The sequence below is a fragment of the Mustelus asterias genome, chromosome 9, assembly GCF_964213995.1.
Source record: "Mustelus asterias chromosome 9, sMusAst1.hap1.1, whole genome shotgun sequence".
NCBI lineage: Eukaryota > Metazoa > Chordata > Chondrichthyes > Carcharhiniformes > Triakidae > Mustelus > Mustelus asterias.
The window spans coordinates 32808416-32832634 of NC_135809.1; the positions used below are offsets into that span (position 1 = coordinate 32808416).

The following is a 24219-nucleotide window of genomic DNA, read 5'->3' on the forward strand; positions in this document are numbered from 1 at the left end:
TTGTTAACTGCTATTTAATTATTTCTGTTGGAATTGTTAAAATATCAATCACCTATTACATTTAGTTGTAAAAAACACCTTGTGCTTTACTGAAAATTCAATAATTTAACCTATGATGGCTTATTAACCTGTGATAGCTTCCTGTCACTGTACCATTGGTGCAATAAAGCCTCTTCCCCATCCCCAGTACAGTTACTGAATCCCTTTCTAACCTCTGCCTTTGTTTTGGTTCTGCCTGGAAGCTTGTGGTATCTAGATATCAATTTTCTATGATTCATGTACAAGCACATCATTTCCCCTCTGAATTCCAACATTCCCAGTCTCTCACCATTAAGAAAATAGTCATCTTTTCTATTTTTCCTATCAAAATGTATAGCTTCATTCATATTATATTACATCTGCCATATTCTTACCCAATCACTTAATCTGTGCAAATCCAAGATAGTGGTCAGGAATGGGAAATCTGGCTGATTTTCCTCTAATTAATCTCGGAAGGCTGTAGTCAATTGTGGTGCCCCAACATGATCCCTGGTCAAATTCAGCATTTACCGGAGGTTGAACATGGGAGCTTCTAATCTGTATGATTGCGTTGGTGGCTACTCGCTCCTCCTGAAGGCTCAAGTCATAATTTGCAAGAAAGATGAAGATGACCTGATGCAATACGAAGCTAAATGGAGGGTTTTCAGATAACTGTGAGTTTGTGCATCACTACATTGTATCAAGGTTATTCATCAGTGAGCCATTCTCTTTCTCCAGGAACGCGTGATAAACCACGCAGCAGGCAGCCATGGCGTTTCAGGTATTTTCATAAAATACGACATCAGCTCCTTGATGGTTACAGTGACTGAGCAGCACATGCCTTTAGGGCAATTCTTAGTGAGATTGTGTGGAATTATTGGAGGAATATTCTCAACAACAGGCAAGTACTTTTTTTTTGCACTAGCAACAAATATATTGGCTGCAATTGGGGTCTACTGCTTCAATATTCTCAAAATTACAGAAAAATTATTTTGTCTTCATTTTTCAAGGCTGCGGTATAACACACCCCTTGATCCTTAAAATCAGCACCTTTCAGTTCATACAACCAATTACGCTCCCATTAGTTTATACCCAATCACCAGCAAAATGATGAAAGAAGTCATTAGTCATGCTATCGAGTGGCACCTACCAATAATCTGCTCACTGATGCTCAGTTTGGATTCCACCAGAATCATTCAGGTGCGGACCTCATTCCAAACGTGAACCTTGGTTAGGTTTCAGAGATTGAGTTGAGAGTAACTTTCCTTGATATCAAGGCAACACTCGACTGAGTGCGGCCGCAAAGAGCTCCATCAAAACTGGCATTAATAGTAACTAAAGTGAAAACTCTCCACTGGCTGGAGTTCTACCTGCCACGAAAGAGGCCATTTGAAGCCAGTCATCTCAACCACACAGGGGTTGAGGAGGAGTTCCTTAGGAATGTGCCCTAGGCACAACTATCACCCAGTTATTACTATTTAGACCACGATTGATTGCATCCTCCTGTTAACATATATATTACCCACCCTTCCTGATGGCACTGGAAATATGCCATGTGAACAATCCACTTGCTCTTAAAACTCAAACTTGGCATACATATGGAAGACTGTTGACCCTGGAATGGGATACAAAGTTCAACAATGTCTTTTTTTCTTTGAAAAATAATTGCATGCTGCTTTCTGTTTTAATGTCATAAGCTGCAGATAAAGGATATTGTGTAGTATTTTGCTTAAGATTCAAATCAGCATTATTGCATCAGTGTAATAGAATGATAGCTTGATCTATTCTTTCCTTAGGCATGCTACATGGACTTACAGGTTTTTTAGTTGATGTCATCTGTTGTCGTTTCAAACTTGGAGCATATAAACCTAAATCTGTAAGTTGACTTTATTTGTCTTGTGTCCTTTCATCGCAAAATAAAAATAGTGGCCCATTTTAAACTTTGTGCCCTGAGTGTGTTAGTAGCAAACTGCTCACTTCCAAACTGGAGATTCTTGGCTTAAGCCCAAGGAGTACCTGTGCTTAAGTTGGGTGCTTTTAGAGTGACTAACATGGATTGACGATTGGCTGTCAGACAGAAGGCAGAGAGTTGGGATAAAAGGTTCTTTCTCAGAATGGCAACCGGTGACAAGTGGTGTCCCGCAGGGTTCAGTGTTGGGGCCACAGCTGTTCTCTTTATATATTAACGATCTAGATGACGGGACTGGGAGCATTCTGGCCAAGTTTGCCGATGATACAAAGATAGGTGGAGGGGCAGGTAGTATTGAGGAGGTGGGGAGGCTGCAGAAAGATTTAGACAGTTTAGGAGAGTGGTCCAAGAAGTGGCTGATGAAATTCAACGTGGGCAAGTGCGAGGTCGTACACTTTGGAAAAAAGAATAGAGGCATGGACTATTTTCTAAACGGTGACAAAATTCATAATGCTAAAGTGCAAAGGGACTTGGGAGTCCTAGTCCAGGATTCTCTAAAGGTAAACTTGCAGGTTGAGTCCGTAATTAAGAAAGCAAATGTAATGTTGTCATTTATCTCAAGAGGCTTGGAATACAAAAGCAGGGATGTACTTCTGAGGCTTTATAAAGCACTGGTTAGGCCCCATTTGGAGTACTGTGAGCAATTTTGGGCCCCACACCTCAGGAAGGACATACTGGCACTGGAGCGGGTCCAGCGGAGATTCACACGGATGATCCCAGGAATGGTAGGCCTGACATACGATGAACGTCTGAGGATCGTGGGATTATATTCATTGGAGTTTAGGAGGTTGAGGGGAGATCTGATAGAAACTTACAAGATAATGAACGGCTTAGATAGGATGGACGTAGGGAAGTTGTTTCCATTAACAGGGGAGACTAGGACGCGGGGGCACAGCCTTAGAATAAAAGGGAGTCACTTTAGAACAGAGATGAGGAGAAATTTCTTCAGCCAGAGAGTGGTGGGTCTGTGGAATTCATTGCCACAGAGGGCTGTGGAGGCCGAGACGTTGAGCGTCTTCAAGACAGAAATTGATAAATTCTTGATTTCTCGAGGAATTAAGGGCTATGGGGAGAGAGCGGGTAAATGGAGTTGAAATCAACCATGATTGAATGGTGGAGTGGACTCGATGGGCCGAATGGCCTTACTTCCGCTCCTATGTCTTATGGTCTTATGGTCTTATGGACCTTCATCCTGAACCACAAGGAATGATCAATTTATTTTCAAGGCAATAATGAATCCAGGGTTTGATTTCATAAACTACTTTTTTAATTATTCAGGATATCTTTAATAGATTTTCTAACCATTTGGAAGCATGCAATTATAAATCATAGCGATTATATTGAAAGACTAGTCATAAAAATCACAAAGCAGACACAGAAAGGTGACCCTTTCTGCATAAAATGAGGTTTCGCTACCAAGCACATTTTCAATTTTCGTTAATACACCACAGATTCCCTGTAGATATTTTTAATTATATTATTTATTTTTGTGTTGATCAAAATACAGCATGATATGGTGGGCAGTGGAGCAGCTTTCCACAGTTTTCACCCCATGCCAGCACCAAATGTAGTTTCAGATGTGGCAGAGTTGGATACGTTCTGTTAAATGAGCCCTGATTTCTGGTCAGGTGTTATCCTGACAGACAGTGGTAAGAACCATGAGTGCAAAACCCCACTACAATTTTGAAGATCAGCATCATTTTAATACTTGGTTCAGCCTCAAGCGTTTAGGACAACACTGCTGAGGAGCTGGTTAATGGAGACTTGGGAAATAATGTTGCTGCACGATTGAAAGACAGTTTACGAGATATCATCTATTTTGGAGTGCCTGAACAACATTGCCAAATAAATAGTCTCGTAGGGCTACTTGCAGGGCAGAGAGTCAACCACCTTTTGAATGCAGTGTTAACATTTGTGTCACACAAGTGCCAGGCAATAATCATCTTCAACAAGTGTCTAATCAGAAACTTAAACTGGGCAAATTGCATAAATACTGTGGCTACAAGAGCAGGTCAGAAACTGGGAATTCTGTGGTGAGTGACTAATCTCTTGATTCACCAATGCCTTTCCACCAGAGTGTGATTAAATACTCCTCACTTGCCTAGATGAGTTCATGTCCAACAACTCTGAAAAAATTTGGAATCATCCAGATCAAAGTTGCCTGAGTGATTGGCAAATCATTCGCCACTTTAAGCATTCACTTCCTCCACCACTGCACAGTGGCGGCAACTCTCCGAGTTTTCTTCAACAGCACCTTCCAAACATGCAATCTTCAGCATCTGTAACATGGGCAGAAGGTGAATATGGCAACACCACGTCTTGCACGTTCCCTCCATGTCTTACACCAACTTGACTTGGAAATATATCATCATTCCTTTATTGTTGCTGGGTCAAAATCCCAGAATTCCCTCCCTAACAGCACTGTTGGGCGTATCTTCACAATACATGCTGTAGATGCATCTGTCACAGGGAGGTTGGCGAGACTGAGGTCAAGTAGATTTTTCCTCTGGTGTTAGTTCTTTCACCATCTGCCACAAGCCCAGACTTTCAAGCTTTGTCCTTTGGAACTTGGCCAGCTTGTTAAGTAGTAGTGTTACCGAGCCGCTTGGTGATGAAAGTCCCCCACCCAGAATATAGTCTTTACCCTCGAATATCAAAGTGATATTCAACAGGGAGGAGTGCTTATTCATCGTTTTAGAGAGAGTTGTAGGCGATAAATAGCAGATTTCCTTGCCCGCATTTGATCTGTTAACTCTACGGTCTGCTATTAATCCTAACTTAACTGGAGCAGTGTATTAACATTATCTGCAGTATATTGCAAGCCACATTGGATTGTGTGGAACTCCTGAGACTTCAGCAGTAGATCTTATGATAGGGACTATTAGGGCTGTCTGACCGACTCTTTCATAGAAGATGTCATTGAGAAGGAAGAGCACATTTATGAGTCTTATACCTTTGGGAATGCTGTCTCCCTATAAAGTGCTGTAACCTGTCATTGTGGTGCTGATTGTTCTTTGGGAATGTAAATAAATTGCTTGCTTCAGCAGACATTGCACCCACAACATATACGATGCATCCGTGCACAACTGATTATGCTTTTAATGACCGAGTGCCAATCTGTAATGATTCCCTATTTAAAAAGGTGATAGTGCAGAGTCTGTGATGGAGCATGTAGCATAACTGACAATTATTTTAAAGAAGCATTAGAAAATGAGTCAAAAATAAGTTTTCATCAATTCCTGTAATTACATCTACACCTGGTAAAAAATCTAAGGAAGATGATGCAGAAATGACAGAAATAGGGCATTTGATGTCATTTCCACCTCATTTCCATTACCCACCCAAGATAAAAGTACCTCCCCCAGCCGCTGAAAATTTAGATGGGAAATAAGGCAGATACTAATTTTGGCGAGTTCTAATGGAACAAAGCTCTAATACATTTTACGATCCAGGCTGTCTAATTTACGATGGACAAATTGACAGCTTTATTTGGAAACCTAAGATAATGTGCCTTAATCCCAGCCTCAGAAGAACATTTCCAATGTCATCTTTCCTTGGGATTTTCTGGTTAATCTGTCAACCAGTGCTTAACTTTGGTACTTTCATGCTCTGGACTTATTTATTGAGAACAGAGGTAAGGTTGTTCTGGGTCATTTTCTTCAGAATCTTCATAACTGCTAAAGAAATTTGCATCCCATCAATTTGGCACAGGCAAAGCAGCACTGAAGAATGGTTCATAGAATCTCTACAGTACAGAAAGAGGCCATTCGGCCCATCGCGTCTGCACCGACCACAATCCCACCCAGGCCCTACCCCCACATATTTACCCACTAATCCCTCTAACCTACGCACCTCAGGACACTAAGGGCAATTTTTAGCATGGCCAATCAACCTAACCCGCACATCTTTGGACTGTGGGAGGAAACCGGAGCACCTAGAGGAAACCCACGCAGACACGAGGAGAATGTGCAAACAGTGACCCAAGCTGGGAATCGAACCCAGGTCCCTGGAGCTGTGAAGCAGCAGTGCTAACCACTGTGCTACCGTGCCGCCCATGATAATATTCATGATAATATCAAGGAAATTATGAAACCAATAGCAGTTGAGTCAAGTGAATATAAAAGATGTACTCTGACCAGACCAGTGGAAAGAAAATGAAGGGTATCAAATAGTTTTAAAACTGTCTAACAGTCTACAGATGCAGCAACCTGAACAAAGGAATGGTGAATGACAAGTCACTAAAAAGAAATAAAATGGATCATTTCCAAGCCAAATAACGACTACAATAAAGTGCATGATAAATAAGGCTAGAAAGATGATGATCGAGACAAATACAATAGAACGTTGAGTAGATCCATTTAGTGTGATAGCAAAAGTGATGCTAAAAAGGCATTGAGCATTGGAAAAATATTGGAGCATTGTTTTGATTGCAACTCTTTCATTTAACAATTTGGGTTTTGGAAAGATAGAAATGGCTGAACTTTTTAAAATCTGATTTAATAAAGTGGCCAAAAAGTGCTTTAGTTGAAAGCAAACCTCTAGGGCTGGACTTGCCAGCTGCACTCACCCCAAAATTGGAAAATCCCCCCCGAGATCAATGGACTGCACCCCCCGCCCCCCCCCCAGTCCTCTACGATGGGATGGGAACCCCCCCCCCCCCCCCCCCGCCCCCCCCCAGTCCTCTACGATGGGATGGGAACCCCCCCCCCCCCCCCCGCCGCCGACCGCCAGTCTGAAAGTGACACAAAGAATGATAGAGATACAGGGTCCAAGGTTTGTGGACTTCTGGCTGCAATTTCATGAAAGAACGCAATTTGGAATTTGGACTCGAACTGAGTTAGCTTCCAAGGTCACTACTGCTCATGACCTATGACTTTTACCATAACTCTTTAGTAATTATGCCATAGATAATTCACCTATCTTCAGAAGTTGACAGAGGAGGGATCAAAACAGAACACAGTAGATAAGGTTAAGTTGAAGTGGCTTTTTAAAAAAAATGTTAGGATCATAACACATAGGAGCAGAATTAGACCACTTGGCCCATCGAGTCTGCTCCGCCATTCAATCCTGGCCCATATTTTAAGAGAGCTATTGATTCCCTTCCCATACTTCTATACAGAAGTGCCAAGTCTCCACTTAGCAAGTGAAAACAGTAAATGATTGATGTCAATAGTCTGCCATGTTGAGAATTGTTTAACCACATCCTGTTAGTCCATAGGAGCAAAGGTAGGCCATTCAGCTCCTTGTGCCTATTCTGCTATTTAGTGAGATCATGGCTCATCCGTACCTTGACTCAATTTACCCATCTTAGTTCCACATTCCTTAATACTCTTACCTAAGAAAAAAATCATTTGATCTCAGTTGAAATTTTCATAGGAATATTCCAACATGATCTACCAAAATGTGAATCTCGAGCATAATATTGGTTAGGAATGTGACCGTTGACACAAAAATGAACAAAATGGATTTATAAAAAGCAATGGTGATAATTAAAATGAGACATATTAACAGAACTCAACTGAAGAGTATTTTTTATTCCCTCCCCTGTTCCTTTGGGGGGGGGGGAGAATTGTGGCCTCTGCATTCTTAAATTTGTCCTCTCCATCTATTTGCTATCCTGTTATTGCATGTTCACTTAGCATGGTGCTAGCCCAAAAGGAAGTCCTTTCCATTGTTTCCCTTCAAGTGATCTCATAACAGAAGCTTAAATGAAAACAGATCTCCCTCATGTGGCAGATAGTAAGTGGGATGGTAACTTAGAAATTACAAAATTTTCAACTACAGGACTAAACTCCATTGAAGACTAATGTCATAGCTTTGCCTTTGTTTTTCTTCAGCTTATAGCTTTAATTGAAAGTTTTATTCCATTGTTTCAACAGTTGTGTGTTACAATCTGAACCATTTAATTTACTGGAACCGATCTATTGCAGTTTTTTATTGTTTTCTGCAATTAAACGGATGCTGTGTTATGCATACATACATTATACTATAGTTACACAGATTTCTTATTGCACTAATCTGTCACATTCGCAGTGGTAAGTTCCACTATAAATTCAGTTGAGTCTTATATTTGAATACAATTAGAGCTGTACAAAAAGATCCCTTTGATTAACATGCACAAAGTTTGACACAAAACCTTGTCAAGTAGTGGTATTTGCAAAATGAATAACTCTTATTGAAAGAGTAAGGCTTATGGGGGAAAAAAAACTACTCTGGGCCCAATTGTAAAGCACAGTTAATAAATATCCTGTCAACCTAATTTTGTATATTTGTATAATCTCATTTAACTTCCTTGTTTTTAAATGATAAAACCATTCTTGGTGGTCAAAACCTTTTGAATGTATGTTTTGCTTTTCAGATCCCAGTACTTGATGGCCACATGAATAATCACTCCCTCCCGATTTCAGATGACTTTGATCATTAACGGCAAGCAGAGATGATGAGGAACAAGAGCTATCTGTTGGATTTCCCCTCGATTTTAAATGTGTGCAATAAAACATAATTGGGTTGCACAGCCTTTGTTTAAATAAATCGTTGGTTACATTCTAGTCTCTTCACTGTTTCAATACCAGTCGAGATGACATGTCAAGTCAGATAATTAGCGCCATATGATGGACTGGTTATGAATTAATCCAGTGTCTTTGTTTCAAATAAAAAGGGAAAAGAATCAGTATTTTGTGGTCATACTTCAGGAAATGAGATGACTGGAAATCTGACTGGTGATTTATTTACACAATACAATTCAATTTGTAATGTCACAAATCCACTAAGGACTTGTTTTTACAGTTTTTGTGGACTGCTAAAATATGTGTACACAGGCAGGTTTATATCAGATTCTTTGTAAGCATAGTAGGAATAAATTAATACAGCAGTTGTACTGTGCAGGATAATTCTGTCACTGAATAATCTGTGTTAAGAATAAAATATTAGAAGACACCCTAAAGCCTGCCTGCTTAAAGGCAATAATGTTAATAGCAAGAATAACCATGTTATTAAGGGTTCATCATGCTCCTTAACTCTCTTCCTGTAAAATATTTTTCCTTCTCTTTTATTGGCAGAACACTGTCTGTAAATTAGTCTCTGAATCGCAGATGCATTGGTCTATCACTGACCCATTCTTTGGTTATCGCTGCTAAAAGCACCTCATTCTATTCATTAAGTTGAATTAGAACCAGTTGCCCCTCAATTATAGAATGTTTTTTTTTCTAAATGTTTCTCATGTCCTTTATTTTTTTAAAAAACAGAGTAGGTTGGTGATTTAACAATGCATGAAAGTTGTGTCAGGGTTCTAGATCATTGTATGTATGTGAGCCTTGAAATAGTCATGATTCAGGTACATTACCGTTTGCATTTACACCGGTGTAGCATCCCTTCAGTCAGAGTTAGGAAGCAGTGTATTTAGTTACACAAACTGAATAAAACATGTAAGTAAATTGAGCATAGCATGCTGTGCAGACAGGCATAAGAAATCTGTGTATCCGGATAACGAGGTAGATCCATTGTATTCTGCATAATGGGTTATTCCTCTGATTTTATAATCTCAAGTGTTTTTTAATTAAAGTCTCAGATCAACCTGTCACTGGACTATGGTTGTCAGTTTAGCGCCACTTGCCCCCTTGGCAAAGAAACTGGCTGGTAACATTGTCATAAATGATTATATATTTTACATCCTGTGTTCATCGTGGGAAATGAGTCACTCTTTTTTTACTGTGCATCTAAAAAGACAAACCTGCTCAACCATGTAATGGTTACACATTCTTTTCATTCTACTTTCCTATACCTGAGATAGATTCAATTGTCAAAACATTTTGCACATACATAAAGTAACTGTACTGCAGATTTTAATGATATCTGGTAATTTTTAAAAAGGTTGTTACTTTTGTTTTCATGTTAAATAATTCTTTGTCATGGGAAATGTCTAAAAGTAATGAATGAGGACGTGTACATTTTCAGCCCGTAATGTTCATTATATCATTCTTTTCTAGAGTTTGCATAGATTTTGTACGTTCCTGATCCCATACTAGGTCAATACAATGCAAACTTCAACAGTGGATCATAAATCAGGAAATAGTTGCTCTATTCTTACAGGATACCGTCTCGTAGATTTTTGCCATTCTTAAATCCTGCAGGTTCACAACATAGGAACATCTATTGAATTTTTGTTGAGTTGCGCTTTATATAACAAATTTTAAAGCCCCTTTATTCTGTTCTTCATGAAGTGTAGGCTTAACTGATCATTCTTGATGCAAACATAACCTGATTTGGTGCTCTTTTTTCTGTTCGACATAAATGTTGTTCAACAACAGTTTGTTTTTGATGCTGTTTGAGTGCTGAATCAATTGTGTCTTAATTATATTTGTTTTACAAGAAAGTAGCCACAGTTGCACAAGATATTCTTTGTGCTGGTATTTCTAATTAACAGAGTTCCTTTTTTTAAACTTCTGTTAATAGCATACAACAATATAACTTTTTTAAAAATATTCTGCCTCTCGTTTACGATGCATGCAGTTGTGCGAATCAGAAGAACTGCATAGTTTTAAATATATAACATAAGATACAAGACAGGGCAGTACTTTTAATGTTGTATTTTGGTATGCTGAAAGTAACAGAATACTTTAATTCTAGTTTTGATATCTAAGCGATGTTGGGTTGGCATAACAAGATTACCGGGTCAATTTTTAACCCTCCCATTGCTGACTTTGTGATGTTGACTTGCAGGGTTTTGTAGATGCATGAGGTGCTTGCTTAAACAGACAGGCACTTCAAGATTTATGTAAATTATGTTCCTATCAGATTAGTGGTATACAAAAGGTGATGTGAGAATGCCTGCGCTTGACCTGAAGACACTATTTGTGTACAGTTCAAGAAGCCCCAGCAAAACTAAGCCCATGAGGATCAGGAAAATCTCTCCAGTGCCCAAAGCCCAGCACAAAGAAAAGTGGTTGTAGTTTTTGGAGGCTAATCATCTCAGCCCAAGGCATTGCTGAAGGGATTCTTTAGGACAGTGTCCCAGGTTCATCTATATTCCAATACTTTTGTCAAAGACTTTGCAACCACCAGAGAAAAGCCTGACTTCTAAACTGCAGGAAGAATGTTCAACTGCATTTGCAACTCCGCAGGTAATGGAAGCACCCATTCCTACATACATCAAGACCTGAACAACGTTCAGGTTTGAGCTGCTAAGTGGCTAGTGGCAATCATGTGATGCAATTGTTAGAGATGACTGTGCAACAAGAGAAAGCCTAATATATTGCCATCCCTAACCATCTAGGGTGGCACAGTGGTTAGCACTGCTGCCTCACAGCACCAGGGGCCTGGGTTCAATTCCGGCCTCAGGTCACTGTGTGGAGTCTGCAAGTTTTCCCCGTGTCTGAATGGATTTCCTCCCACAGTCCAAAGATGTGTGGGTTAGGTTGTTGGCCATACCAAATTAACCCTATTGTCAGGGGGATGAGCAGGATAAATATGAAGGGAATCGGTGGGATTGTGTTTGGTGCAGACTCGATGGGCCAAATGGCCTCTGCACAGTAGAGATTCTATTCTATCTGCACTCAGATCACTATTAACCAGAAACATCAGTGGACCTACCACATAAATGCAGGTCTGAGGCTGAATATCCTGCAGTGAATGGCTCACCACTTAATTACCCAAAGCTTTTCCACCACTTAAGAGTTGTATAATTTACAGGATGCGCTGCAACAACTTGTCAAATCTGCTTCAGCAGCACCTCCCAAACTCACGGCTACCACCCAGAAGGACACAATAGCAGATAGATGAAAACAGTATCACCTCCAATTTATCCTCCAAATTCTCACAATCCTGACTTGGACATACTGTCACTGGGTTAAAATCCTGGATCTCCTTGTCTCATTATTATAGGAATGCCTTCCTTACACAGGCTACAGGAGCTCAATGAAATCCTACCCAGTGTCTGATCTGGGAAGCAGAGCTGCTTTACTGCTTATCTGAATGCAGAAAAAAATTCTATTCAAGTCTAAAACATTCACTTCTGGGGACCAGGAAGAGCAGAGGATGCCACAATGAAAGGTGCATCCTCACTTGACCTAGATTCTTTCCTCTCTCCACCCCCCTCCCCCCCCTTAACTGGCCCACACACACACACGCCAGGCAACCCTGCCTGGAAGATGGCACTAGTATATCCAATCTGATGCCACTCACCTGCTGCTATTTTCATACCTGTTCTGATTGGGAAGTGGAACAATGGCACTTAAATGATGCTTGGCAATTTAAAACTGTGGGGCATCCTGTTGCTTCAGCTGGGTGGGAAATCCTGCTCACTGGGGCAGTTTCTATAAAATCTACTTCCTGGATTATTCTGAGGGTATAGGTTAGAGAGACTTGATTTTCTTTTTCCATCTGGTTAGACATGTTCTCGAGTTATAACCAGTGGCTTTCTCTGGATAGTTGCGTGACATGTAGGCTCATACCTCATGAAGTCTAGTAGGCGTAATCCCACATCATCCAACTCTGTGGAATTCAACCTTTCACCACCACAGTGCTACCTCATTTTATAGCATCTTAGTTATGTAGTACTAACTTTATTGTTTGTTAACGTTATTACCTTGAGCTGCAGTTTATAGTTTACTTTTGTAGCCAGTAGTTTGTAACCTCTGTCAATGAAATGAAATAGATTGCACACATTTTATAGTATATCCCTGCTGACCACATACATTGCAATAGATTATGATTGTGGGTTGGAGAATCTCTGATGAAGACTTTGGTAAGTGGTTAGCATAATTGCTGTCTTTGGGGTTGTTTAATGTGATAAAACTTTTGAGACTATTTCCTGATGTTTGATAATCAATGAAAATTCTTTATTTTCTGTTTCAACCTAAATGCAATTAAAGAAAAATATGCCAAAATAATAAATGTTTGTGCCATTCATTTTAAGTGCGCACAATGAAGTTTGGCATAGCCCTGACATTTGCTCAGTGAAAGTTTTAACAACACCAGATTGAAGTCTGCTCAGTGAAGTAGGGGTAAGGTGGAGTGGTTCCGACATCATGCAGGAAACCCAGAAGAAAGCTCAGCATGTATCTCAGTGGCATTTTACCCCAGCCTGTTCATTAGCATTTTAATCCTAAATTTGGCACGTGATGCAGCGGGCGCAATGAGGATACAAATGGCACCATCTCAAGATTAGTACTTAAAGGACCAAACTGAAGATATAGTGTGAAAGAATTGGGAATAAAACAAGATAACATGAATGATACCTCTCTCTCGTGGTGTACTGCTGGGAGCTGTGAGGAGCCAGAGATTATCTGTCCCAACAGTGGGAGGAAGAACTGCTGGTGAAGCCCAGATGACATGGCTGGAAGTGGCCCAGCTAAGTGCCGCACTGCTGGAGTGCTGCTCTGACTGCACGGTGAGTGTTGCCTGACTGAGGAGTGCTTTTGGAGTTGGGTGAAAACAGGGAGTTCAAGTGGTAAGTTATAAGGAGATAAGTAGTCATTAAACTTGCTTTCAGGGTAAGCTAAATTAGTTCTTATTTGGGAAGTTAAAAGCTGCACTTTAGTGCATTCCTGCAACAGGCATCAGCTGAATCAGCTCTCAACTGAACTTGGCTGGTTGTTTGTACAACTAGTTAAAACCAGTTCCAGGGCTTTGTCAGTTGTGCCTATAAAAACAAAGGCCTCACAGTGCTGCTCTGACTGCACAGTGAGTGCTGCCTGACTGTGAGGAGTTTTGGAGTTGGGCGCAAACAGGGAATTGGGTGAAACAGGCAGCAGAGGCTACAAGGGAGAGTGGTGATTGGTAAGTAAGTGTTACTCTTGATTCTCTGAAACTGACAGTGAGTTCGGACTAAAAAAACTTAAGTAACATCACAGGAGGGCTGTGATTTGATTGGCTAACAGGGCGCTGTACTAAATTTGAAAACCCATTTAAATTACTGGTTAGACATTTTGTTGAGACTGAGGTAATAAGAAGATACATAATTTTAAAAATTAAAACCCAAATTAAAAACTAAATAAAATAGAGATGGAGGGTCAGGTGATGTGTTGTTCATGCACGATGTGGGAGCTGATGGATCCCATTGTGGTTCCCAGGGAGCATATCTGTAGTAAGTGTTGGTTGCTTGAGGAATTCCGGCTCAGTGTGGATGAGCTGGATTCTGAGCTTCGGAAGCTGCGACACATCAGGGAGGGGGAGAAATACCTGGACACTGTGTTCCAGGAGGCAGTCACACACCCTTAGATTAAATACCTTGAATTCGGCCAGTGGTCAGGGACAGGAGGATGTGGCTGCGAGTGAGGCAGGTAGAGGGATCCAGGAGGTATGGTCGCAGGAGCCTCAGTCCCTGAACTTGTCCAACAGGTTCGAGATTCTTGCTCCCTGTGTGGACGGAAATGGATACTGCAGGGAGAATGAGCAAACTGACCACGGCACTGTGGTATAGGGAGCCATTCAAGTGGGGGGAGAAAAAAGAAATCTAGTCATAATTGGGGATAGTATAGTTAGGGGCATTGACACTGTTGTTTGTGACCAGGATCGAGAATCATGAAGATTGTGTAGCCTGCCTGGTGCTCGGGTTTGGGGTATCTCATCTGGGCTGTAGAGGAACTTGGAGTGGGAGGGTAAAGACCCAGTTGTCATGGTCCACATAGGTAGCAATGATATAGGTAGAACAGGAATAAAGGTTCTGCTAAGGGAGTATGAACACCTAGGAGCTAAATTAAAAAGCAGAACCAAAAAGGTGGTAATCTCTGGATTACTTCCTGAGCCACGAGCTAAGTGGCACAGGGTCAATAAGATTAAGGAGGTAAATGCATGGCTCAAAGATTGGTGTGGGAGGAATGGGTTTGAATTCAAGGGACATTGGCATCAGTATTGGGGAAGAGGGGACCTGTTCCAATGGGGCGGTCTTCATCCGAATCGTGCTGGGGCCAGAGTCCTGACAAATCATTTAACTAGGCCTGTAGATAGGGCTTTAACCTAAATAGTGGGGGGAGAATTCATTTGAATGGAGAATTAGAAAATCAAAGTTAAAGGAGAGGGTAGAAGTGCAGGTTAATGGAGCTGAGGGCTCAGGAGAGATTAGTAAAGTTTCCAGACCACGTAATAGAACAGAGAGCATAGAAGGTGGCAGGAATCTAACCTCAGGCAGAGCAAAAAAGGTGACAAGTATGAGAAGGGAGGTGGTCAATGCAGGACTGAGGGTGTTGTACCTAAATGCGCGAAGTATACGGAACAAGGTAAATGAGCTTGTTGCGCACATTGAAATTGGCCGGTACGATGTTGTGGGCATCACAGAGACGTGGCTGCAAGGGGATCAGGGATGGGATCTAAATATCCAAGGATATGTGTCCTATCGGAAGGACAGGCAGGTGGGCAAAGGGTTGCATTGTTAGTAAGGAATGAAGTTAAATCGATAGCAAGAAGTGATATAGGATCAGAAGACATAGAATCTCTGTGGGTAGAGTTGAGGAATCGCAAAGGTAAAAAGACCCCGATGGGAGTTACGTACAGACCCCCTAGCAGTGGTTAGGATGTGGGGCAGAAAATAACTCCGCAGATAGAAAAGGCATATAAAAAAGGCAATGTTACAATAATCATGGGGGACTTCAATATGCAGGTGGACTGGGAGAATCAGATAGGTAGTGGATCCCAAGAAAAGGAATTTGTGGAATGTCTAAGAGATGGTTTTTTGGAGCAGCTTGTGACAGAGCCTACTAGGGAACAGGCTATTCTGGATTTGGTGATGTTTAAGCAGCAGACTTGATTAGGGAACTTAAGGTGAAGGAACCCTTCGGGAACAATGACCACAATATGATAGAATTTATCCTGCAGTTTGAGAGGGAGAAGCTGGAATCAGATGTAATGGTATTACAATTAAATAAAAGTAACTACAAGACAAGAGGGAGGAGCTGGCCAGAGCTGATTGGAAAGGGAGCCTCGCAGGGAAGACAGTGGAACAGCAATGGCAGAAGTTTTTGAGTTATTTGGGAGGCACAACAGAAATTCATCCCAAGAAGGAGGAAACATGCTAAGGGGAGGACAAGGCATCCATGGCTGACGAGGGAAGTCAAAGACAGCATAAAAGCAAAAGAAACAGCATACGAAGTGGCAAGGATTAGTGGGAAGCCAGAGGATTGAGAAGCCTTCAAAAGCGAGCAGAGGACAACTAAAAAAGCAATAAGCGAGGAGAAGATGAAATATGAGTGTAAGCTAGCTAGTAATATAAAAGAAGATAGGGAGAGTTTTTTCAATATATAAAAGGTAAGAGGCAAAAATAGCCATTGGACCACTGGAAAATTAGGCTGGAGAAATAATAATAGGAAACAAAGCAATAGCAGAGGAACTGAATAGTTTGCATCAGTCTCCACGGTGGAAGACACCAGTGGGATGCCAGAGCTCCAGGAGACTCGAGGGTACAGGTGAGTGTAGTGGCCATCACTAAGGAGAAGGTTCTGAGGAAACTGAAAGGTCTGAAAGTGGATTAATCACCTGGACTGAATGGACTACACCCCAGGGTTCTAAAAGAGACAGCTGAAGAAATTGTGGAGGCATTGGTGATGATCTTTCAGGAATCACCGGGGGCAGGGAGGGTACCAGAGGACTGGAAACTGGCTAAAGTAATACCACTGTTTAAGAAGGGAGGGAGGCAGCAGATGGGAAATTATAGGCCGATTAGCCTGACTTCGTTCATTGGCAAGATTTTAGAGTCCATTATTAAAGATGAGATCGCGGAGCACTTGGAAATGCATGATAAAATAGGACTGAGTCAGCATGGCTTTGTCAAGGGAAGGTCATGTCTGACAAATCTGTTAGAGTTCTTTGAGGAGGTAACAAGGAATTTGGATAAAGGAGAACCAGTGGACGTGATTTAATTAGATTTCCAGAAGGCCTTTGACAAGGTGCCGCATGGGAAACAGTTAACTAAGTTAAGTGCCCATGGTGTTAAGGGTAAGAACCTGGTATGGATACAGGATTGGCTGACTGGCAGAAGGCAGAGAGTGGGGATAATGGGGTCTTTTTTAGGATGGCAGCCGGTGATTAGTGGTGCAGCTGGGACCACAACTTTTCATAATTATATATTAATGATTTGGAGGAAGGAACTGAAGGCACTGTTGCTAAGTTTGTAGGTGACACAAAGATATGTAGAGGGACAGGTAGTATTGAGGAAGCAGAGGGGCTGCAGAAGGACTTGGACAGATTAGGAGGGTGGGCAAAGAGGTGGCAGATGGAATACAATGTGGAAAAGTGTGAGGTTATGCACTTTGGAAGGAGGAATGGAGGCATAGACTATTTTCTAAATGGGAAAATGCTTTGGAAATCAGAAACACAAAGGGACTTGGGTGTCATTGTTCAAGATTCTCTTAAGGTTATTGTGCAGGTTCAGTCAGCAGTTAGGAAGGCAAATGCAATGTTAGCATTCATGTCGAGAGGGCTAGAATACAAAAGCAAGGATGTACTTCTGAGGCTGTATAAGACTCTGATCAGACCCCATTTGGAGTATTGTGAGCAGTTTTGGGCCCCATATCTAGGGAAGGATGTGCTGGCCTTGGAAAGGGTCCAGAGGAGGTTTACAAGAATGATTCCTGGAATGAAGAGCTTGTCGTATGAGGAATGGTTGAGGACTCTGGGTCTGTACTCGTTGGAGTTTAGAAGGATTAGGGGGGATCTTATTGAAACTTACAGGATACTGCAAGGCCTGGATAGAGTGGACGTGGTGACGATGTTTCCACTAGTAGGAAAAACTAGAACCAGAGGGCACAACCTCAGGCTAAAGGGACGATCCTTTAAAACAGAGATGAGAAGGAATTCCTTCAGTCAGAGAGTGGTGAATCTGTGGAACTCTTTGCCGCAGACGGCTGTGGAGGCCAGGTCATTTAGTGTCTTTAAGACATAGATATGTTCTTGATTAAAAAGGGGGTCGGGGGTTATGGGGAAAAGACAAGAGAATGGGGATGAGAAAAATATCAGCCATGATTGAATGGCGGAGCAGATTCGATGGGTCGAGTGGCCTAATTCTGCTCCTATGTCTTATGGTCTGATGATTCAATGAAGAAAATGCTTTAATTACTTAATCATAAAAGATGAATGCAGTTGCACATACACCTATATCCTGGCATGCACATATCACTCCTCCTGACTCTACTTTGTCAAACTTCATCTCATCAATCATTGCACCCATGTACCTTATACACTTCTTTGTATGCACTGCTTGCATTCCATCCATCAGTGCCCCCTCTGCCTTGTGCAATTTTACCCCTCTCCCTCATCGTCACCATCACCAAATGTGTTCCTTCCATCGGATGGGTACCTGACATTGCAGCTGTTCCAGACTCCTCTTCTTTCAGAAGAGAGCACAGAACACTAGGGAGAGGGAGAAAACTTGAGGTGGTCCTCCATACACCTCAGCTTACAAATGCATTGAGGCAAAGTTACTGAAAATAAGAGTGGATTTTCAGCATCCCTTGCCATTATGTCCTACTATCGTAACATCAGTGTTCTATGTTTCATGCAGCACTCAATTATTTTGACTTGATTTCAGCAGAGTGGAATGTGATTATCTACCTAATGATAACCTCCTTAGTTCTCAGGTGAGAACTAAGTCATGTATTTTATTTCTGACAGAGCCTGTGTAAATGCAGCAGAAGTTGATGGATGTCATAGATGATAATTGTTTATAAGAACTGAATCTTGAGGGCAAACTATCACAGGACTCATGTATGTCCTATACCAGCTCAGATACCTGCACTTTGGTGGGACCACTTAGATAGTTTCAACTGGTGATTCGCACTTCATAAGTGAATGGGGACAGATAGTGGTGGGAGGGATAAAAGTGGAGAGTTCATATTGGAGGGTTCTGCTCAACTGGAAATGTTGTACTCTCGGGGTGGCTCGGCAATTGTCACACATCTGCTGCTCATATGGCATTTATTGTAATGTTGGGCTTCATTGATCAGGTATCACCAGCCAATTTTGAAAAAGGCTTTCTCACAGCCCCATTAAATCTATTTGCAGATCCAAAGACTTCAGGGAACTTGGACTGCTGAAGGATCAAAGCATCATGGAAGCACTACAAGAATCTTGTGCTCACAGCGAGAAAATGGCTTTTTGGTTTTTACACAACAGCTGCACATTGATGGAGTGGAAGCCATTGTGGCTATTGACATCTCCTGGTTGATCTGTGGGTCACACATGGGTGGTCGATGACATCCTGCACCTGTGGGAAGCCAATCAGTCGCAATTCCGAGCCCTGCTCTTTCGAACTCTCATCATTGCAGGCAAAGTTCACATAATTGTTGACCCTGGCAAACAAGCCATCAATCTTAAACAGTTGTGGGCTATTGACTTGGCGACCCTGGATATGCCTCTGACAACACCCTGGACAGATCCGGAGCCGCTAATAGCACACGGCCTCCAGAAGACAATAGGTCGTCTTCAAGCAGACTGCCACTGCCTGACACAACAGCCCAAGCATCCTGAGACACTGCTGCTCAGGTATGTCAAGAAAAATCACCACCTATCTGTACACTGTTTTGTGGGTTCCTGCAAGCTTGCCCCCCACACCCACTGCCTTGCTGCTTTGCTCTCTGCTTCTCCCCTGCCTGTTGTCCAACAACAGTTCTTTGAAAAGCGGGCTGGTATTGATGCTGGACATACCAGTCCTTGTTTGAGATTCAATCAATGACCACAAAGGTGCCATCCAATCTGATGGAATTGAGTAAACCCCAAAGTGTAGCAAGTGAATGCTCAGCAAAAATACTTTGAACAAACCCTTCCCATTGTCGGGTAAAAAGCAGCTGAGAGTGCTGAGTGTTTATTTGCATGAGACTGATACAGCCCCTCAGTTGCTAGTGTGTGCTTGTCCTGCATTCGCTGATAAATTCCAGGGAACCAATAAAAACAACGTTAAATTAAGATGTCAGTTGAAATATTGTGCCAGTTGAGCAATTAACATGTGTTAATAGACAATCCCAAAGGGGTTGCAAATAAGCAACTTAACATGTTTCAGTTAAACGTAGAAGCCACCTGTTTGGAGCCGGCTTCCAGATGCTTGGGTATTTTTTCTGGGTTTAACCTCTTTACCTACTCCTAAACCCATAGCTCCTTCAGTTTAAAATTCCCCCCAATACATCAAAATGTACGTATTTGTGGGAGAGCGTATTTGTGTTTCAGATATAGGTGAATGACAAATATAAGAAGAATGAGAATTAAACATTCCAAACAAAATCCATCCAAACTTCTTGAAACAGGGTCCTCTGTCAAACGCCATGACGGCTAAATGGGCTGAATAGGGTGCTATCCACCCTATTCAATTCTAGTCAACAGTGAATTCTAATAAGGCCTACTGATATCGGGTAAGGAAGGATATAATTCAGCCATAGTTCATTTCCCTCTGGATACAAATGGACCTGACTATAATGTTCTGTTATTAAGTAGCCTGCCAATAGTGTCCAGTCTTGGAAATGGAAAATTATTGCTTCAGTAAAATATTGAAAAGCTGCAAGCAGCAATGGGTCAAAGGGGAACATTGTGTCATACTGGTTAGCACTGCTGCCTCACTGGCCAAGGACTGGGTTCGATTCCCAGCTTGGGTCACTGTCTGTACGGGGTCTGCACATTCTCCCTGTGTCTGCGTGGATTTCCTCTGGGTGCTCCAGTTTCCTCTTACAGTCTGAAAGACATGCTGGTTAGGTGCTTTGGCCGTGCTAAATTCTCCCTTGGAGTATCCGAACAGGCGCCCGAGTGTGGTTTTCCCAGTTACTTCATTGCAGTATCAATGTAAGCCTACTTGTGACAGTAATAAATAAACTTAAGACTACCTCTATTATAAAACTTCATTTGTTGACATTCCCCTTTTCATTTTAGTTGAATTTATTCAAACTCGGTAGTGGAATATTATGATGTTTCACAGTGATTTAAAGATCAAAAGAAAACTAAGTCTAGTTGGTGCAAAGTAATGTTTATACAAATGTTTTTGTGTCTATGCTGCAAATTGGTCATTCTAACATGCACAGCTACTGATCTATGAAAATCTAGAGAGCTCATTGTGTTCAGTGAGTCCTGGTGTTTGAATTGGGCAGCAGAAATGCTATTAATTTCCGGCTGTCTTTAACAAACCATGCTCTTATATGCAGTAGTAATATGATTACATACATGTCAACCATCAGAATGTCATGCTGACAGCTATGTTTTGATGGGTGTTTACTTGCTAGAAGTAAAATTTTATTTTTTAGTCACAAGTAAGGCTCACATTAACACTGCAAGGAAGTTACTGTGAAATTCCCCTAGTTGCCACACTACGGCATCTGTTTGGGTCAGTGCATCTAACCAGGACGTCTTTCAGAATGTGGGAGGAAACTGGAGCACCCGGAGGAAACCCACGCAGAGACGAGGAGAATGTGCAAACTCCACGCAGACAGTGACCCAAGCCAGGAATTGAACCCGGGTGCCTGGTGTTGTGAGGCAGCAGTGCTAACCATTGTGCCACCGTGCCACCCCAAAGATGGGGCATTGATGGATGTTGAAAGGGATGGTTTTGAAAGAGGAAAGAATAACATTTGTAAGGGGAAAAATGTAAGGAAAGCACACGTTAAAATAGCTGCCTGGCACATAAAGAGTTAACTGGGAAAGGAACCATAAAACAGACACCGGCTTCCACTTCTACAAAGATCACTTCAAATTAAACCTAACAGACAAGCCATTTCTAAATCACAGACAGTGACTTAAAGTAAACAAACACCTCAGGAAGCCAAGCCAAGGATCGAGACATATTTTAGATAAGGAAAAACCCGAGACAAAGGGAATAGATTAGTCATAGGAAGAGCGGGAAAATATGAATGCAGGGAAACCGATTAGCACCTGAATGAGCTGAAACCAACCATTGATAGCCACAGACATAGGAAATGTACCCATTCATAAGAACAATACTATGTTAAATGTCTGTATCTGTTTGTATCTGCCTATAACGATGTGATAATGTTCAAATCACCGGTCCATCTATTGTGTAAAAAGTATCAAGATGGACCGTTCCCGGCATTTTACTGAGAGAAGGTTTGCTACAGACATGTGCCTTGTCTCCACGGAGCTCCGTTGAATAAATTGTGTTTTTGAATCTCGAGATCTGACTACTAGTGGATTTTTCCCACAACACATTGAAAAGAGTGAGTGAAAGGTTAGCAATGAAGAGAAGAGGGCAGAAGCTGGGAGAATTACAACTGCTGGGGTAGGAAGGAAAATATACAGTGTTCATTGAGAAGGAATAGGGAGGTAGAGTACCAACTAATGATTGAGGCAGAGAGTCAGGGGAAGAGAGACAGCTTGAATGGGGAAAGTATAAGAATAACAAAAGCCTTCATCACTTGCGTTTCCCTTTCAAATTTCCACATGCTTATATTGATGGGAAAATGCAATTGAAGGAATCTGATGCATTCCCATTACTTAAATTACAAAGCTAGCTGACTTTCTATGTTAGGGCTGTTCTTGCATTGTTAGTTTTTGAAGGGCAGTATTAGCTTTTTTGAAGCAGTTGCCAGCTTTTTAATTGTTCTCTTTTAGTGTGGTTTCTGTGTGATTTGATTTATTATTGTCACATATATTAACATACAGTGAAAAGTATTGTTTCTTGCGCGCTATACAGGCAAAACATACCATCTATAGAGAAGGAAACGAGAGAGTGCAGAATGTAGTGTTACAGTCATAGCTAGGGTGAAGCGAAAGATCAAGTTAATGCAAGGTAAGTCCATTCCAAAGTCTGACAACAGCAGGGAAGAAGCTGTTCTTGAGTCGGTTGGTATGTGACCTCAGACTTTTGTACCTTTTTCCCGAAGGAAGAAGGTGGAAGAGAGAATGTCTGGGGTGGGTGGGGCCCTTAATTATGCTGGGTGGGTGGGGCCCTTAATTATGCTGGCTGCTTTGCCGAGGCAGCGGGATGTGTAGACAGAGTCAATGGATGGGAGGCTGGTTTGCGTGATGGATTACTGTTTTAAGTTCCTTTATATAAATCAAGAAATTTTCAGCTTATAATTTGTATTTTTTTCTAGCGTTCGAAGGCTTTGTAGTACATTTCAATATTATGCATGTGATTTTGTACCAATTTGAATCGGTCTATGGGCTGTTTCCACAGCCAGGTAGCAAGTGTCCTCCAGACCCTCAACAATGGGAGCTCATCTCACTCAACAATATTTCTGAGAAAAAGATTTCTATATTTGAGAACCAGCACTTCAGTAATGTTGCAGGGCTAAAGAGTAGCTAATTAGCACATTCCAGTGTAAACTTGGGTGTTGATTACCCAACTGGTCAATCCAAACAAACAGGAGCACATGCCTCCAAACACTGGGCTTCAAATCCTTAGTTTCCTGTCTATTCATTTGAATAGATGATATCACAAGCTATTGGCATGAGAGTTTCCACTGGCACGCCCTACAAGTTGCATTGTGCATTGGAAATGAATAATTGGAAAGTCCCATGTGGAAGGTTCTTTAAAGAGGACCATTTTTCTAACAATTGGTTCCTGTTGGGAGCAATTAGAATTACTATAGATTAATAGTTTTACTTCCTGTGGTGAGAGTTGTTCATTTGCCACTTTGATATCTGAGTAAAGTAGGATCCTGCAAAGTTTTATATTTACAATGTTTTAAATGTCTCGGTAATATTAGTTCCAAGGTTTTAACAAAATAATTGAATATTCTTGTAAGATAAGGCTTTTGTATTTATATTAGCATATTTCATTCCCTGAGCATCTCGTGAAATAATTTCGCAATCATATTGGTGAGGAGCTGTTGATGTGCAATCACAGTAATAGAGAAAATCACAGCAGTCAACTGACCACAGCAAGTTCTCACAATAGCATTGAGGATAGATGCTCAGATAATCTATTGCAATGACACTGATTAAGAGATAAATATTAAGCAAGGCACTAGGAAATTTCCCCTGTACTTGGAATCATTCAATGGGACCATTCGCAGACAACTAACGGAGCAGATGAGGCTTTGTTTTAACAGCTCATGGAAAGATGGCACCCTTAACTGTGCAGCTCTCCTACTAGACTGAAGTGGCAGCCTAGATGCTGGGCATGATTTTACTGGCCATTCACACCCCACTGCCACTGCAACTGAGGACAAAGAATTTGGCGCTTAGCCTAATCTCCGTTCACTGCAGCGGGACCAGAAAATCTCGCCGGCGTGAATGGCCATAAGATTCTGTCAGATGTGTTAATCCCTTTGTCTGTAAAATAGGGCTTGAATCCACGAGATCTTGAT

General features: G+C 41.6%; 1 protein-coding gene across 9 annotated transcripts in view; it reads left to right on the forward strand.

Annotated features, from left to right (window-relative positions):
* ergic2 (ERGIC and golgi 2) overlaps positions 1–9125 on the forward strand; it is a 53885-nt gene extending 44760 nt beyond the window's left edge. For all 9 annotated transcript variants that reach the window (XM_078219917.1, XM_078219913.1, XM_078219918.1 and 6 more), the window contains exons 12-14: positions 757–919; positions 1815–1894; positions 8346–9125. In XM_078219917.1, coding sequence (XP_078076043.1) covers positions 757–919; positions 1815–1894; positions 8346–8411 — 309 coding nt within the window. In that variant the 3' untranslated portion in view covers positions 8412–9125. The remainder of the gene's footprint in view (positions 1–756; positions 920–1814; positions 1895–8345) is intronic.
* Positions 9126–24219: the final 15094 nt, after the last annotated feature.